Raw genomic sequence first — 15,035 nt, forward strand, 5'->3', positions numbered from 1 at the left:
GCCAAGATATCAAAGGAGTGGCTTCAGGACAAATCTTTGAATGTCCTTGAGTGTCCCAGCCAGAGCCCAGACTTGAATCCGATTGAACATCTCTGGAGCGATCTGAAAATGGCTGTGCACCGACGCTTCCCATCCAACCTGATGGAGCTTGAGAGGTGCTGCAAAGAGGAATGGGCAAAACTGCCCAAAGATAGGTGTGCCAAGCTTGTGGCATCATATTCAAAAAGACTTGAGGCTGTAATTGCTGTCAAAGGTGCATCAACAAAGTATTGAGCAAAGGCTGTGAATACTTAAGTACATGTGATTTCTTGGTTGTTGTTTTTTACTTAAATTTGCAAAAATCTCAAAAAAACTTTTTACACGTTGTCATTATGGGGTATTGTGTGTAGAATTTTGAGGACAAAAATTAATTTATTCCATTTTGGAATAAGGCTGTAACATAACATAATGTGGAAACAGTGAAGCGCTGTGAATACTTTCCGGATGCACTGTAACTAACAATATATTAACTGTGAGTTCCTAATTCTGCAACTAGGTGGACATGATCCTTAAAGTACAGTTTTATGGCTTAATTAGATGCATATGTATATAACTTGCTTTGTTGGGTGACATTTTGGTAAAGGAATTTCTAAAGTTCACTTTATGAATGATAAAATATTTGTAGGTCTGTGTACATGAGTCCATGCTGACATTGTTTTATCTTGTATTAGTTTATCGGTTCCTGTCCTGAACATGCTGCTGAATGAGTTGCTGTGCGTGAGCAAAGTACCTCCTGGGACAAAGCACGTGGACCTGGACCTGGCAAGCTTGCCGCCAACCACCGCCATGGCTGTCATGCTGTACAACAGATGGTAAAATAAATTCTATACAAATCATAGCCACCATACCATGGATTAGACCTAAGAATGGCTATCACAGCTTTATCATCACTTTACTTTTAACCAAAATAAATCGGTATCGCACTTTTCTATCATGAACAAAAATTTATAAAATGTCCTATGTAATAGAAACAAGAGATGATGCTTTCTTATCATTCCCTGGGCTTAATCTTATCCACTGTCTGTCATTATTTAATGCCCTTTTGTGCCCCTTCCTTTATTTTTCTGTACTAGCGGATATAAAAGCCAGACTGCGCCATGTAAACTGAATGTTTAATTATTAAACTATTTATTTTTCTCTGGCTGTTTTAATAACTGCAGAATTTAACCCTAAAAAGTCCGAACCAGATTAAGTGAATAATCATGATGGTTTGTCTCTTATGGGCGATCAATTCCAACAGCCTGGGCAAAATCCCTGGGGCACACAGTTTACTTGTTCCCTCGTTGTAGGGGAAGGGAATCGCCCCTCTCTGAAACGTTAGCGAATGAATGCATGTACTTGGGCAGGGGTCACCAGGTCCCATAGCAACACTCCTAGATGAACCGGTTTGGGCACAATGCCTGACAAAGTCTTTACGGGGTCTCATAAAGGTTTCTGGAGAACTCCCCAACAGCTGGGTCAGAGTTCTGTTCTGGTTACGTCCTGGGGTAGGCCTTAATCTGAGCACTGTTCTCAAAACAGACATTGAGGATTCCTCATGTAGTGTATGTATTAGTAGGCACAGACACTGCATATCCAAGACAGCGAAAAGACAGCAGAGCCGGACTATACGCCGATTTAAAATAAATAAAAATCATGTCCTTTCCTTCCTATCTTCTTCGCAATTGGAAAATTTGCTGCATGAACTATGGACTAAACCCAAAGGGTGTTTCAAGTTGCATGCAAATTACAGACTCTACACCTCTCCAAAGGCCACCACTGTTCCTATTGCAAGTGCCACAATCTTTAAGGATAACACTGATCAAGGATGGTTTTGAATTTTGTATTTCTCCTTCATCCACTAGGGGACACTGGAGTTCAAGACAGTGGGGTATAGACGGTGGTAGAGCAGAGCCTGGCACTTTAAATAATTCTGAAGTGTGACTGGCTCCTCCCCCTCTATGCCCCATCAGCCCCAGTTTTTAGAATGTGCCTGAGAGAGCCGGTCACATAGGGCTGAACTCCAGCCCACACTTAGTATTTTTTCTTTTATTTCAACTTTATTTTAATTTCTAGCTTTCACAAAGCATTGAGGACAGGCTGACAGAGTACTGCGTCTGTCAGCCTGCTACATGGAGGCATCAGGAGACCCGCCACCACTAAAAAAGAGTGCGTGTCGTAGTCCCAGGCACCCTGGCAGTAGCTCAGGGAGGACACGCCACAGCTTAATATAGAGGCTGTGTCCGTGCTTCCGAATGCCTAGCCGCAGCCCTGATGCCAGCAGTGGTAAGTATAGCTCTGTTCCCCTTATGGGGAACGGAGTTTAATCTGCTGCCCCTCTGCCCCCTCCCAGGCTCATGTGGTATACACTGTAGTATAACCCCTCCTGGAATCCTGTTATAACGCCGCTAGTGTTATTACAAGTCTGTAATGTTGCTGCCTAGCAGCGAGCCCTGATATCCCTGCACGACTGAGCGCTGTCTGACTTAATAGAGCTGACAGCGCTCTGTTTGTCTGCTGCTCTCACGAGAGCCGAATCCTCCCTCTGCTCTATCCCCACGGGGAGGGAGCCTGCCGCGTCCCGCTACTCCCATAAGGGTGTCTACATTGCGCAGCAGCGCGGCTGTTCCCTGCCGCGCTGGTGCTTGTATGAAGATTGCACCGGCGCTGGCTACAATTGGCCGTATGGCGGGGCTTAGGGAGCTGCTCAGCGCGGCTGTTCGCTGGTGCTTGTAGAAGCACTGGCGCTGGCTTCTGCACACAGCCGCCGGAGAGCGAGGCTGTTATTCACAGCGCTCTCGGCTGCTGGTTGTGGCGCCGGTGCTTGTATGAAGATGCACCGGCGCTGGCTATTACCTTCCCGCTCCCCCACTCGCATTATGCCTGCTATACCAGCTATTGTTTGCGCCCCGCCCGCTTATTGATAAGGGGCGGAGTCTAGTCCATGCTGGCGTGCACAGATGCCGCCATTACCTCCAGCGAGTATTATAAAATAGTATATGCACCTGCCTTAAAAGGAGCCGGGGCTTATTGCCAGCATCTCCTGCATCCTCACTCTGGAGTTGTGTGGGGGGTGCAACCCTTAACAGGGTTGTGGGTTTTATTCCCAGTACGGCCCTAGCTGTTTGGAGTTTGTATGTTCTCCCTGTGCTTGCTATGACCGCCACGCGCGGCACATGAGCAGTCTCCCTGCATGGAGGTAAGCCACATGTATGTATATACTTGTATTTTATACTAAACCCTGCGTTAAGACCTGGGGCTCAGTTCCTTCCATGGCTCTAACTATTGCCCATGTTATATTTTTCAAATTATATCGTCACCTACTAATATTGTATGTAGGTACGCGTAGGCATGTGGGGATTTATGTGTGTGTGTGTGTGTGTGTATATATATATATATATATATATATATATCGCTTCTTATCCTTACCATTAAAGCAGGGGTAGGATATGTTCTTATCAGTTTTATGTCTGATACCTAGCATATTTAAAGAGGATGCTGCGATGAGAGGCTGGACTCTCCTGATCCGGTAGTTTGTTCTATAACTCCGCTTTACACCATCTCTCCCTAGGGATTGGGTGGTGTGTGTATATGTATATAATTATGGATATGTGTAGGTATGCCTATACTTCCACAATCATTAAGGTACATATTATTCCACGTCTGGAAAGCTGCCAGGGTTTACCAGAAGCTGTCTGTTATATCCATACATATTATATGGTGGCTCTATAGACTAGAGTCATGTTCTGCAGCTTACATAGGATAGTCACAGGCTCCTACGGCATTGCTTCTAGTATGGACTCTATACATGTCCTGGGGCCTTCCTGTATGTCCACACATGTATATAAGGATATGTACTTACACCCGCCTTGGGTTATAGTCCTGTTTCCATCAGTCTATATCTACGGCGTCCACTTTGGGGGACCTATTAATTACAACTACACTCTAGGGCGCACTTAGTAACCAACTTGTAAGACACTAGGAATGCAGTGTGTGTATATATAGATATAGCATGCTGATCTCCTGGTGCGGGATATGTGTGTGTGTGTGTGTGTATATATGTATATGTATGTAGCGTGCTGATCTCCTGGTGCAGGAGTTTGACAAGTGACTTACTATGTCGGTACTAACTCTTCCTTTCAAAGAGTTTGCCTTTTCATGCAGCTATGTTTATGTGTGTGTATGTGTATATATACTGATATATTCCCGTTCCTTGTATGAATTTTCCTAATAATTGGAGAAATCTGTTTTTGGCCCTGACTGGCGTTATCACTATATATATTATCTTCTTACTTGGGATAATTAACGCATTCTATGTCTATGTACAGGTACCTTTCCCAGTATCGATTCTGGTACTTTATATTATTGTCTTGTCGCATATCTCAATAAAATGGGTATCTGAAGGTCCCTTGGGTACATTTCCTATCAGTACATAGAGAATCCAGGATCTATTCCATCCTCATGGCTTATTTAGTTAATTTACATGAGGCCTAGGGCCACCCGCCGATATAGGCAGGGTCTGGCCTGGGTTGTATCAGATTGTGGGCGTAATACACACTTTACCATTATAAGTGTTAATGTAAGGATACACTAGCAGACCGTTTTTGGGGTATGTATAATCTCTATATGGATACATATCCCTAATGGAACAGGCTCAGGTATAGCGTCCTGTTGTACGGCCTTCTTGTCTCCACTAACAATTTGCTAGTTTCTACAGTATTTTCTTCTGCAGCATCTCCAGACTGAAGTCCGTGCTGTAGAGCATTGATCTTTACCCACTGAGGCTACTCTCTGTACCTGACGTGGCGGGTTGCTGTGAGATGAATAAGGTCAGTGACATTCTACATAGCGTCCAGAGGGCTTCTGGTCGCTCACAGGTAAGCGGGCTTACCCCACTAATGCCTCGGAAGATGCTTCCTTTTCATGCATCCTGACATAGCTGTTATTCTCTCTTACGCACCCTAGCTGCTGTCCTAGCAGCCTTCAGTTCTTTTAAATCAGTTGGCTGTACCCTTTAGAGCTTTCCTGGTGTGTAGGTGCATAGTTGTAACATTGAGATTTGTGACCCTATTCTACTGGAATCTGTTGGGGTTATGGACTGAAGCACATCTATAGGCTAATGCACATCTTTACTATAAAGTGTGACAGTCTCTATGTTCCATACAGGGGGCCTGGTTTGTTTCCTGTTCAGTATCTGTTGATAAATTCATCACACTGACAGGTACCTGAATGGTACCTTCATAGTTGTCCTAGTGCTTTAGCCTTGCGGATGGGATACTTCCCTATATTGGTAGCTCTCCCTGGGTGGAGGTGGCATCCGTGCTCTTTTTCTGCTAAGGGTATCCTGGGTGTTTTCATACTATGTTCAGGCCAGTAGTTGGTACTGATTACACTCTACCATCATGTAGGAAGTTGTCTGCTGTTTGACAGGAGGGGTGGTACTGCCGTCTGACCCACTGGAAGGAATTGTAGTCTCAATCCTCTTGTATCCGCCTCATGCCCAGTGGGATCGCCACTCGTTGACAACTTCTATGGTCTAAACCTTCCACTGGTTACCAACCCTTTAGTAGTTGGACCTCGAGAATGGTTCAGGGCGACTGTTAGGTCGTGACTCTTGCCTCCTTGTTTGCTTTGTTAGGAGTCTGTGGACAGGTTCAGCTCTGTCTCTGTATATTGGTATCATTATACTTTTATCTATATGATTGATGTCCCGCAGTGCTGGGATTCTGCTGTCTGAGACTGTTGCAGCTTCCTGTAGTTGTCGCTGGTACGGTTTTCTCGAGTTTTGTTCTCATGTTACTGCCATTCTGTTCTGATGCTTCTCATCTGCGGCTTCTCTCTAGCCGTATTCCATTGAATTTACGCTGTAAGTTGTGGAATGTCTGTGACTGTTCAGCAAGGAGCTCTGATTGTCTCCTGGCTCTACGACATGCCTCCAGTCTTGGGCTGTCCCTGTTTCGGTTGGCCGAAAGGTCGGCAAGTTCTCCGCGCTTCCCACCCAGGAGGTTGGCTTTGGGACGTCCCCACTGTCTTGAACTCCAGTGTCCCCTAGTGGATGAAGAAGAAAACAGGATTTTGGTACTTACCGATAAATCCCTTTCTCTGATTATACAGGGGACACTGGACGCCCGCCCAGCGCTGCGTTCCTGCCGTTTTGTTGGGTCCTTATCTAGTTGTGTGACTGCATGTGTTCCCTGCAGTGGGTTCCTCTGTTCTCCTTCAGTCGGTATTGTTCCGTTCTGTGGTCTTCTCCTTCTCCTCATTTTCCTGTTGTCTACCGTCTCCTCTCGGGCTCAGTTCTTAAAACTGGGGCTGATGGGGCATAGAGGGGGAGGAGCCAGTCACACTTCAGAATTATTTAAAGTGCCAGGCTCTGCTCTACCACCGTCTATACCCCACTGTCTTGAACTCCAGTGTCCCCTGTCCAATCGGAGAAAGGGATTTATCGGTAAGTACCAAAATCCTGTTTTCTGTAGCTCCTGGTGCTTCTGAGACCCATGTCTGCCCCTGCTTGGGTCAAAAAGGCTGTGGAACTGTTGTTTGGGGAGGGACGAACGAGACTGGGTGTGTCACTTTTCAAAGTTTCACACTCTGTTGCTCAGTCATATCTGAATTTGTGACCTTGATTGAACTAATCAAAGAGACTTCTGAATTTCTGGTGTCAGCAGTTTTGGATGGTGGCGAAAACCTCTGGTTTAAGGCTTGAGAGGTGGACACAGAGTAAAAAAGCAAATCTGTAGTAATTGTCTCTTTAGGATTATGTCTTGTTTGGTCCAGAGTTCAGTAATATCATTAGCCAAGTGAAGGGTGGGAAGATTACCTTCATTCTAGTAAATCTACCTAACAGGAAAGCTCTACAAATGCTCATGAAGATAATGGCTGTTATAGTCCAGGGGGGAGGTGATCATTCCCTACCTGGGTGATCTCTTGATCAAGCAGAGTCTCCAAGTTTGTTGCAGGAGCATTGCAGAAAGATGGCACAAACTTTGGAGTACCGCGCTTCGTTTATCCACTGCCAGAAACCCAACATGGTTTCTACCCACACTTATTTAGGTTCAGTAGAGGGTGTTTCTTCTTCCTATTGGTTTGCAGAAGGATGTCAGGATTTTATTGGATACAAGTCCTATGGAAGGTGACTGCTTGAAACAGTTTGCACTGCTTCCTTCCAGAGCGTTATAGATCAGAATCCTCGCGAAGTGTCTGCAAAAATGTGAACGTCACGCCTCTGATGACAGAGGGAAGGTAACCACGGGCCATTCATTTACCATATGGAATTGGGCAATTGTAACAATACCAGCCGTCCTTCTTCATTGCTGGTTTTAGGGCCTGTGTACCGAGGTGGGAGCCAAGCTTCCGATCAGTGTCCTAGACGGGCCTTTCTAAATGTCCTAGTTCATGGACAGCCTTCTGTCGCTGGGAAAACCTATAAGAAATCAATCCGACAACTTTACTGCTGTGGCATACATCAACCTTCAGGGAGGAAACCTTCACAAAGCGTTCCCTTGCAACGAAGGAATACATCAGGATCATGCACGGGGCACAACAAAGGTTCAGGTGATATTGAATGTATTCATACCCAGGGGCTTTTGTAAGCCGCTACTTCCCAGCGGGTAGCAGGTGAACATTTAAAAATGCACTCAGTTAGTGTAAAGAACGCCGGGCATTACACTGACTGCAGGTGCCGTTTTACATTTTCACCTACAACTGTCGGGAAGCAGCAGTTTACAAAAGCCGCTGCTTGGTAAATAAAGCCCCACAGGTGGAAAGCTGTTCTGCATCCGGGATGTGGCTTTACAACTTCAAGCTTCAAGAAGATTGTTTGGAAATGGAGCCTGCCAGATATTGGCACCATGGCATCCCAGTTTTGTCACAGTCGAGCTATTCTTCTCCTGGACTAGGGATCCACAGGCATTCCTTGTGAAGTGTGGTATATTTTGTCAACATTAATCATATCTACTTGGTCGTAATGTTGACATGCCAAGTAATCATGATGAATGGCATGTTGTCAATAACCAAATTGACATTCATCATGTCAACACTGATGAAAAGAGGATTATAACGTCTATAAAAAGTCTAGTGGTGACTTACCTGGTACATCAGCTCTAGCAGTGTCTTCCGGGTTCGGTGGTAACACCATGATTACTCCGGTGGATCCTGTGCGGCTTCTGCTGCTGATTACACTAAACCTCCCCTCCTGCAGCCTAACCCAACCCTCCCTTCCTGCAGCCTAATCCTAACCCTCCCGCAGCTTAGCCCTAAACCTCGCCTCTTGCTGCTTAGCCCTAACCCTCCCCTCTTGCAGCTTAGCCCTATCCCTCCAGCAGCCTAACCCTAAACCTCCCTTCCCGCAGCCTAATTATCCCCTCCCGCAGCTTAACCCTAACTCTCCCCTCCTGCAGCCTAACCCTAACTCTCCCTTTCCGCAGCCTAATCCTAACCCTTCCGCAGCCTAACCCTAACCTCCCCTCTTGCAGCTTAGCCCTATCCCTCCTGCAGCCTAACCCTAACTCTCTCTTCCCGCAGCCTAATCCTAACCCTTCCGCAGCCTAACCCTAACCTCCCCTCCTGCAGCTTAGCCCTAACCCTTCCATCCCGCAGCATAACCCTAACCATCTCCTCCTGCAGCATAAACTTAACCCTACCTTCCCGCAGCCTGAAGAATGTCGACATTTCGAACATGTCTACATGTTGTACATGCCTAAATGGTCAATGTCGACATCACTACATCCCCTTGTCAACACTGACTGTTCCATAGGCTATTCACCTGATCAGTGTGTTGCCTCTGCTGCAGATGTTACTGCGCATTCTCAAAAAAGTAAACCGAAAGGGATCCAAGGTTCTTTTGGTGGCAATAGACTTGCTGAGATGGTCATGGTAGGTCAGTTGTTATGTTAGGTTTAGGGCTCCCGGGGGGGGGACTTAGGGTTAGGCACCCCCCCCCGGGAGGGTTAGGTTTAGGCTAGGGCAAGGGGGGGGGGTTTAGGGTTAGGCACCCCCGCTGGGGGACAGGTTTAGGCAGCTGGAAATTGGGGGTTAGGTTTAGGCACTTAGGGGGGGGTTTGGCACTTGGGGGGGGGGGTTAGGCACCCCTAAGGGAGGGTTAGGGGGTAGAATTGAGTTAGCGATACTTACCTTAGGGACGAGCAGGATTTTCACCCTTGCCAGGCTGCCGCTGTCGGGATTTGAACCGCCGGCAATGCGTCTGGTGGTAATACCTACTACGCCCCTCCAGACACCTACTGCATAGTCAACAATAAACTGAACATAAGCCAGAGTTGCTATTACAACTGGAATATTGGAGGTGTACATACAAGGAATGGTGGTTGGGACATCCACCTAAAGCCTTCTAAGCCCCAAAAATAACAGGACTTGTTCATTGGGCACTACTATATACCACTCAGAAAATGCTTGTATAGAAGTATTGCACTGACGTGGATTTTATCATGGAATTAGTGGACATCATGTTAGGAACAAACATTGTTTTTTGATTTTTCTTTCAAACTTGTATTTGAGTTTTTTGTTTTTTTGGGGGGGAGGGGGGGAGGTTATAAATAATACCATTGCATGTATGGAGGATACATAACCAGCTATATCTAATAGCAGCTTTGTCAGTGTGTAGCTGTGTTTTCAGTGTGATATTTCTGGTTACAGGGCTATCAGGACAATCGTACAGAGCAGCTTTCATGTGAAGCCAGTTAAACAGGGTCCTCTGCAGCCAAACGTGTAAGTAATTGTGTAAGATCTTCTCTACCAATCTGTGTTAACTTTAGTACTTTTATGTAATCCAGATATGAACTTATTGCATTTGATTTGTGTATATTTGTAAAGAGGGAAACTGCTAAGCATTAAATAAAAAATAAAATAGTCAAGTACTGATTTCAGTTTCCACCCTATGGGGAATAATTATTGCCGTGTAAAAGTGACTGGAGAACTATTCATTGAAAAATAAAATGATCACTGTTGATAATGTTGTTCAAAACCTAAGTAGAGAAAAGGGCATTTCAAAACCGTTTTATTGTGAATTCCACACATTGAACAGCTTAAATCATTCCAATGTCATATGAAACAGTAGTTACCAAAGATCAATAATCTGTGATGTCCCACAATTGTTCGGGTTTCATTTGGCTGTGCCCTATAATCCTCCCAGGCAGCCCTGGAAGAGATGCGCAGTGACTGTAACTGAGAGTAGATCTAGGGCTAACTTTACTAAGCAGTGGATTTTGGGCCTGATTCAGAGCCGGCCGCTATTTGCGCTCGCTCGTCCAGAAAAAGGGGTGGCTATTTAAATTAACCGTTCGCTCTTTGCGGTCTGTTCACGCCTCTGTCTGAACGAGGGAACAAAACATGCGAACGTAATTTTGAAAAAAACGCCCCCTGGCCGCTCGCATCATACGTCATGTCCGCTATTTATTAGATTAATCGAGTACGTCGGACGGCGTATGAACTGCTCGCTATTCTTGTGGCTGGTTTTTCCTACCACAATCATGCGAGCAGTTCTGACTATAAAACAACCAAGTGACGTGGTCGATGACGCTGCTTTAGTAATTATGCACACCCTTAAAACGCCCGTTTTGACCGTTTGGCACGCCTGCGTTCGGATCTCCACTCCCCGTTTTCAAGCACCTTCCCCTGTTACCACCCACATACGCCTCCTCCTGTCACTCAAAATAGCAGGCATTCGCTATTTAGCGAGCACACGATTTTCGGCCGCACTGACTGGTTCGTGCATGCGTATTAAAATCCGTATGCATGCGCAGTTGTGCGAACATCGGTCGGAACGAACAAACGAGCGGCCGCTTACGAGCGGCTCTGAATCAGGCCCCTTGTTTCCAGTACAATCCGCTGGAAACAGTCACGTTTAATGGCAGTTTCAAGGTCCAATTTTGAGTGTTTATTAAACAGTGGTTTTTGGTGCGTAAACTGAATATGCAGTCGATCACTGGAAGATTCTAAATGACAATCCACCGTGGTATGTTCTATTTAGCGACTGCTTCCATTGAAACCATCGTAGAATAAAAGCAAAACAATAGACAAGTGCATAGTGTTCTGTGCAGATTTCATTCGGTATAAAACTATAGAAATGGATAAATGTATGACCCCCTCCACCCTCTCCAAATCAATAACCTGCCCCGGGCCTCTGAGCCTAGACCGGTGTCTGATAATAAGGGGGGTGAAAAAACAACGTGGTGTTTCCCTTAGTTTCCAATAACCAGCACTAGGCTGCACCTGCTGGGGGGATACCGCTATAGCAGGGAGATACACAGCTGAGGTCCCCCTGCCATAATTTTAACCAGCCCCAAACTGGTCAGCCCAGAGCTGGAATCTCTCCGGAAGTCGGTACCAGAAAAAATAAATAGGGTGCGTGTCCCAAAGAACAACCAGCAGCCCAGGGCTACTCCCCACACCCCTGATGGTGGTGGGTGCGTGGTAAATGGTTAAATAATAATAATCTTTACAGGCAGCCTACAAGTCCCAGCAAGCCTGCCCCAGCATGATGGCACTTGTAGAGCCACAAGTGCCAGCTTGCCCGGAAATTAAGGGCCCCGCTGGTAACTGTAGTTTGCCTGTAAAAAAAAATATATATATAAATAAAATAAAGGCAAGAGGCACATAGCAATTGGGTCCCAGTGGTCATGTGTCTGTATTCTTCAGGTCAGACCTCTGGCATTCAGGGGAGTATTTCTACCCTTTCTACTTCAGGGTCCATAGGGGGTCCACAGGGTTGACCGTGGGGTATAGGTTGGGAACCAAATCCGGGCACCACGCAGTTAAAGCTTTTAGCTCCCAGGATGCACTTGGGTCCACTCTCCTTATAACCCCACCCCCAAGCCAGAGGCACCTCAGTTTAATTTGGTGCCGGCCGGAGTCGGGTCACCGTTTAGTGCAGTGGGGAGCTGATTAGCAGCCCCATAGCTTTATTTTTTTCTAAAGGACAAAGGCCCTCATTCAGAGTCACTCGCTATTTGCGGTCGTTCGTTCTAAAACAAGGGGTGGCTATTCAAATGAACCGTTCGCTGTTTGCGGTCTGTTCACGCCTCTGTCTGAACGAGCGAACAAAACTTGCGTTCGTTTTTTGGAAAAATACGCCCCCTGGCCGCTCGCATCCTACGTCATGTCCGCTATTTATTAGATTAATCGAGTACATCGACAAGGGTATGAACTGCTCGCTATTCTTGGGGTTGGTGTTTGCTACCACAATTTTGCGAGCAGTTCTGACTATAAAATAACCCAGTGACGTGGTCAATGACGCTGCTGTTTTAAATATGCACACCCATAAAACGCCCGTTTTGACCTTTAAGCACGCCTGCGTTCTGATTTCCACTCCCCAATTTCAAGCACCTTCCCCTGTTACCACCCACATACGCCTCTTTCTGTCACTCAAAATAGCAGGCATTCGCTATTTTGCGAGCACATGAATTTCGGCCACACTGACTGGTTAGCGCATGCGTATAACGATCCGTACGCATGCGCAGTTGGGCTAACATCGCTCGGAACGAACGAGCGGCCGCTTACGAGCGGCTCTGAATCAGGCCCAAAGTTTTTTATTTTTACTTTGGATTCTTCAGAGCGGCAGCGTCAGACTGTCCATAGGACGTCTAAGCTGCCACTCCGTCACCCCGCTGGCGCTGAGACGCCAGTACAGATCTGGGGATCTCAGCGGGACCCCAGAGTCTGTACTAGCCGGACTCTGCGGGTGCCCAGGACTGCTGCCGGATCCACGGGGAGCAGGTAAGGCGCGGGTCACCGCTTGCGGTGATCTGCGCATTTGAAATGCAGTCCTGTGCCTCCAATCTCTGGGGACAGACCGGAGGCGCCGGCAGTGGCGGCGGGCCCCCCATACCCCGTGTGTCCACTAGACCACCAGGGACTTAATGTTCGGTGCAGGGAGCCGGCGTCCCGGGGGTTAATAGCCGGCCAAGGGAGGCAGCCTTCCCTGTTACAGCGGCTCCTCCCCTCAGGTCAGCGCGCCTTTCAGTATCTATAGTCTGGCGTCGCTGAGCTGCTTCGTCCGCGGGCCACGCTTCTTCTGAGGTCTCCAGCGGCCATTTCTCTGTGGTGCAGCAGAAATCTCCGGAGATGGCAGTTGGTCCAGTCCCCCTGCGTACCTCACCATCAGGTCAGTGTACACGGCGCTGTAGCCTTCCCAGACACTGAATCTGGGTAAGTTGCATGCAGTGTAATAGTGCAGTATATGATATGACATGTCTATGTGTGTAATATATATATATATATATATATATATATTATATATTTCTGCATGGTATGTGACTTATGCTAGTGCTGACTGTACTTTATTCTCTCACCTGTCAGTGTATATCTATCCCTTTTCCTTATCTGCCCTAATACAGCTGTACTTGGGGTGGTTCTGAGACCTCACATTTATACACTTGTTAATATTTGTGAGGTTTGTCACATACTGTTGCGTGCTACACGTTGCCATATTTCAAGTGGAACTGTGTGTTGCATACGCTGAAAATGGGTCCCTGCAGCTAATTTTTAGTATCAGTCAGGACCAGTATAGCACTGCTTGATCGCAAGGCTTGGTCAGATATGTCTGACCAAGAGATAGAGCGTTATACTGCACCCATTTTTAATATCCTGCAAGCCATGTGCTGCAGGTGTTAGTGCGGAGGATTTAACTCATAAAGGGTTCTGTATCTGGCGTCATCGGGTGCCGGCCCCTTTCACGACCCCCTTGGGTGGTTTGTTTTCTCGGGATCCTCTTAATTGCGGATCGCCGGGTGGGCCCCATTGTTGTACCTCACTTATGGTTACTTCACCATACTGCCCTTTTTCATCTCAGGGTATCTCGCAGTTTCTTGCACTTTTCCCCTGTGACACAGACTATCGCTCGCTGCAGGGGTTTTTCGAGTATATGAATTCTCCCTGGTGTCACTATAGTCTGTCATTCCCCTTGCAGGGATTACCGCTACAACTACCCTGGGTGGATGTCGTTTTTCTACGAAACGCAAATTGGCGTGGTTGACGCCCTGTGGTTCCTTCCCAGTTGGCTCTGCCGTGAACTGGATACTATTTTGGGCTCTTTCTCTCTTACACGGGGGGAAGCCTATTTCAGGTATTATTATCCCTGCTTTAGGGCTGGTAGCAGGTCAATTCTGGTTAGAGTGAATGTTGACCTGCACCTGTATCATACACCCTCAGTATTACGTGCCTTCTGGTTTCCTGTTGCTGACTAGCGGGTGAATCGCATGGCGGGACTCTGGCTGTTGCCAGATATGAGGTATTACAACAGTGTTTGGCCTCCCTTCCCAAATTCCCTGAGGGTCATCACGAGCCCCTCCTGGGGTGGATGGGCGTGTTACTCGTTGGATTACAGACGTTACTACGCATCCCATTCCTGCGTGGTCGGATTCTTCTGATCCGTAGGTGGTAACTCTGCCTGAAATCAGTATACTCGCTTTCAGGGGTTGTTACCCATCCTACCATGGCTATAGCATGGTTGGTTAATACTATTGCATACTGAGCTGATGCATTTGTAATATTTTTTCCCCTCCAACACGTCTGGGGTTCAAATGTATTTGATCGCTCACGTAATATATGCAGTTGTCATAGGTGGACATGCCTATATTGGATACCAGTCTCCTAACTTTCAGAGTTCCGGCTGCGACGGTATCCTCCGTAATACCCTATGGCTGCGCTCTGGGAATGCAGAGGTGCAGATACCATCTATAGGGTAGATCTTGTTGGGTCCTGACCTTGACAGTGGCAGTACAAATTTCCCGCCTTCAGCTATGCCCACTACAGGGCCTCAGACTAAGTTTAAGTCTTTTTGTCCTCTGGGTCAGCCTAAAGGTCTGTTTCTTCATAGACTGTCAGCCTTTACAAGGGCCGACATATCCAGTACCGAGCAGGCCTGGACTGCCAGCCGATCCTGCTTCTGAACCTACGGATATATCGTCAGCCTGACGAGACAGGCCTACCACTGGGAGATGGCGATTTTCTCAGTTCGCCCGGTACTAGTGTCTAGTTGCCGCGGCTACGTGGGTAGGAGGGTG

General features: G+C 46.9%; 1 protein-coding gene across 2 annotated transcripts in view; it reads left to right on the forward strand.

Annotated features, from left to right (window-relative positions):
• INTS8 (integrator complex subunit 8) overlaps positions 1 to 15,035 on the forward strand; it is a 129,348-nt gene that overhangs the window by 10,421 nt on the left and 103,892 nt on the right. For both annotated transcript variants that reach the window (XM_088471357.1, XM_088471356.1), the window contains exons 4-5: positions 711 to 851; positions 9,670 to 9,741. In XM_088471357.1, coding sequence (XP_088327483.1) covers positions 711 to 851; positions 9,670 to 9,741 — 213 coding nt within the window. The remainder of the gene's footprint in view (positions 1 to 710; positions 852 to 9,669; positions 9,742 to 15,035) is intronic.

Source organism: Taudactylus pleione, unplaced genomic scaffold (assembly GCF_031769625.1).
Source record: "Taudactylus pleione unplaced genomic scaffold, aTauple2 ptg000114l, whole genome shotgun sequence".
Lineage (NCBI taxonomy): Eukaryota > Metazoa > Chordata > Amphibia > Anura > Myobatrachidae > Taudactylus > Taudactylus pleione.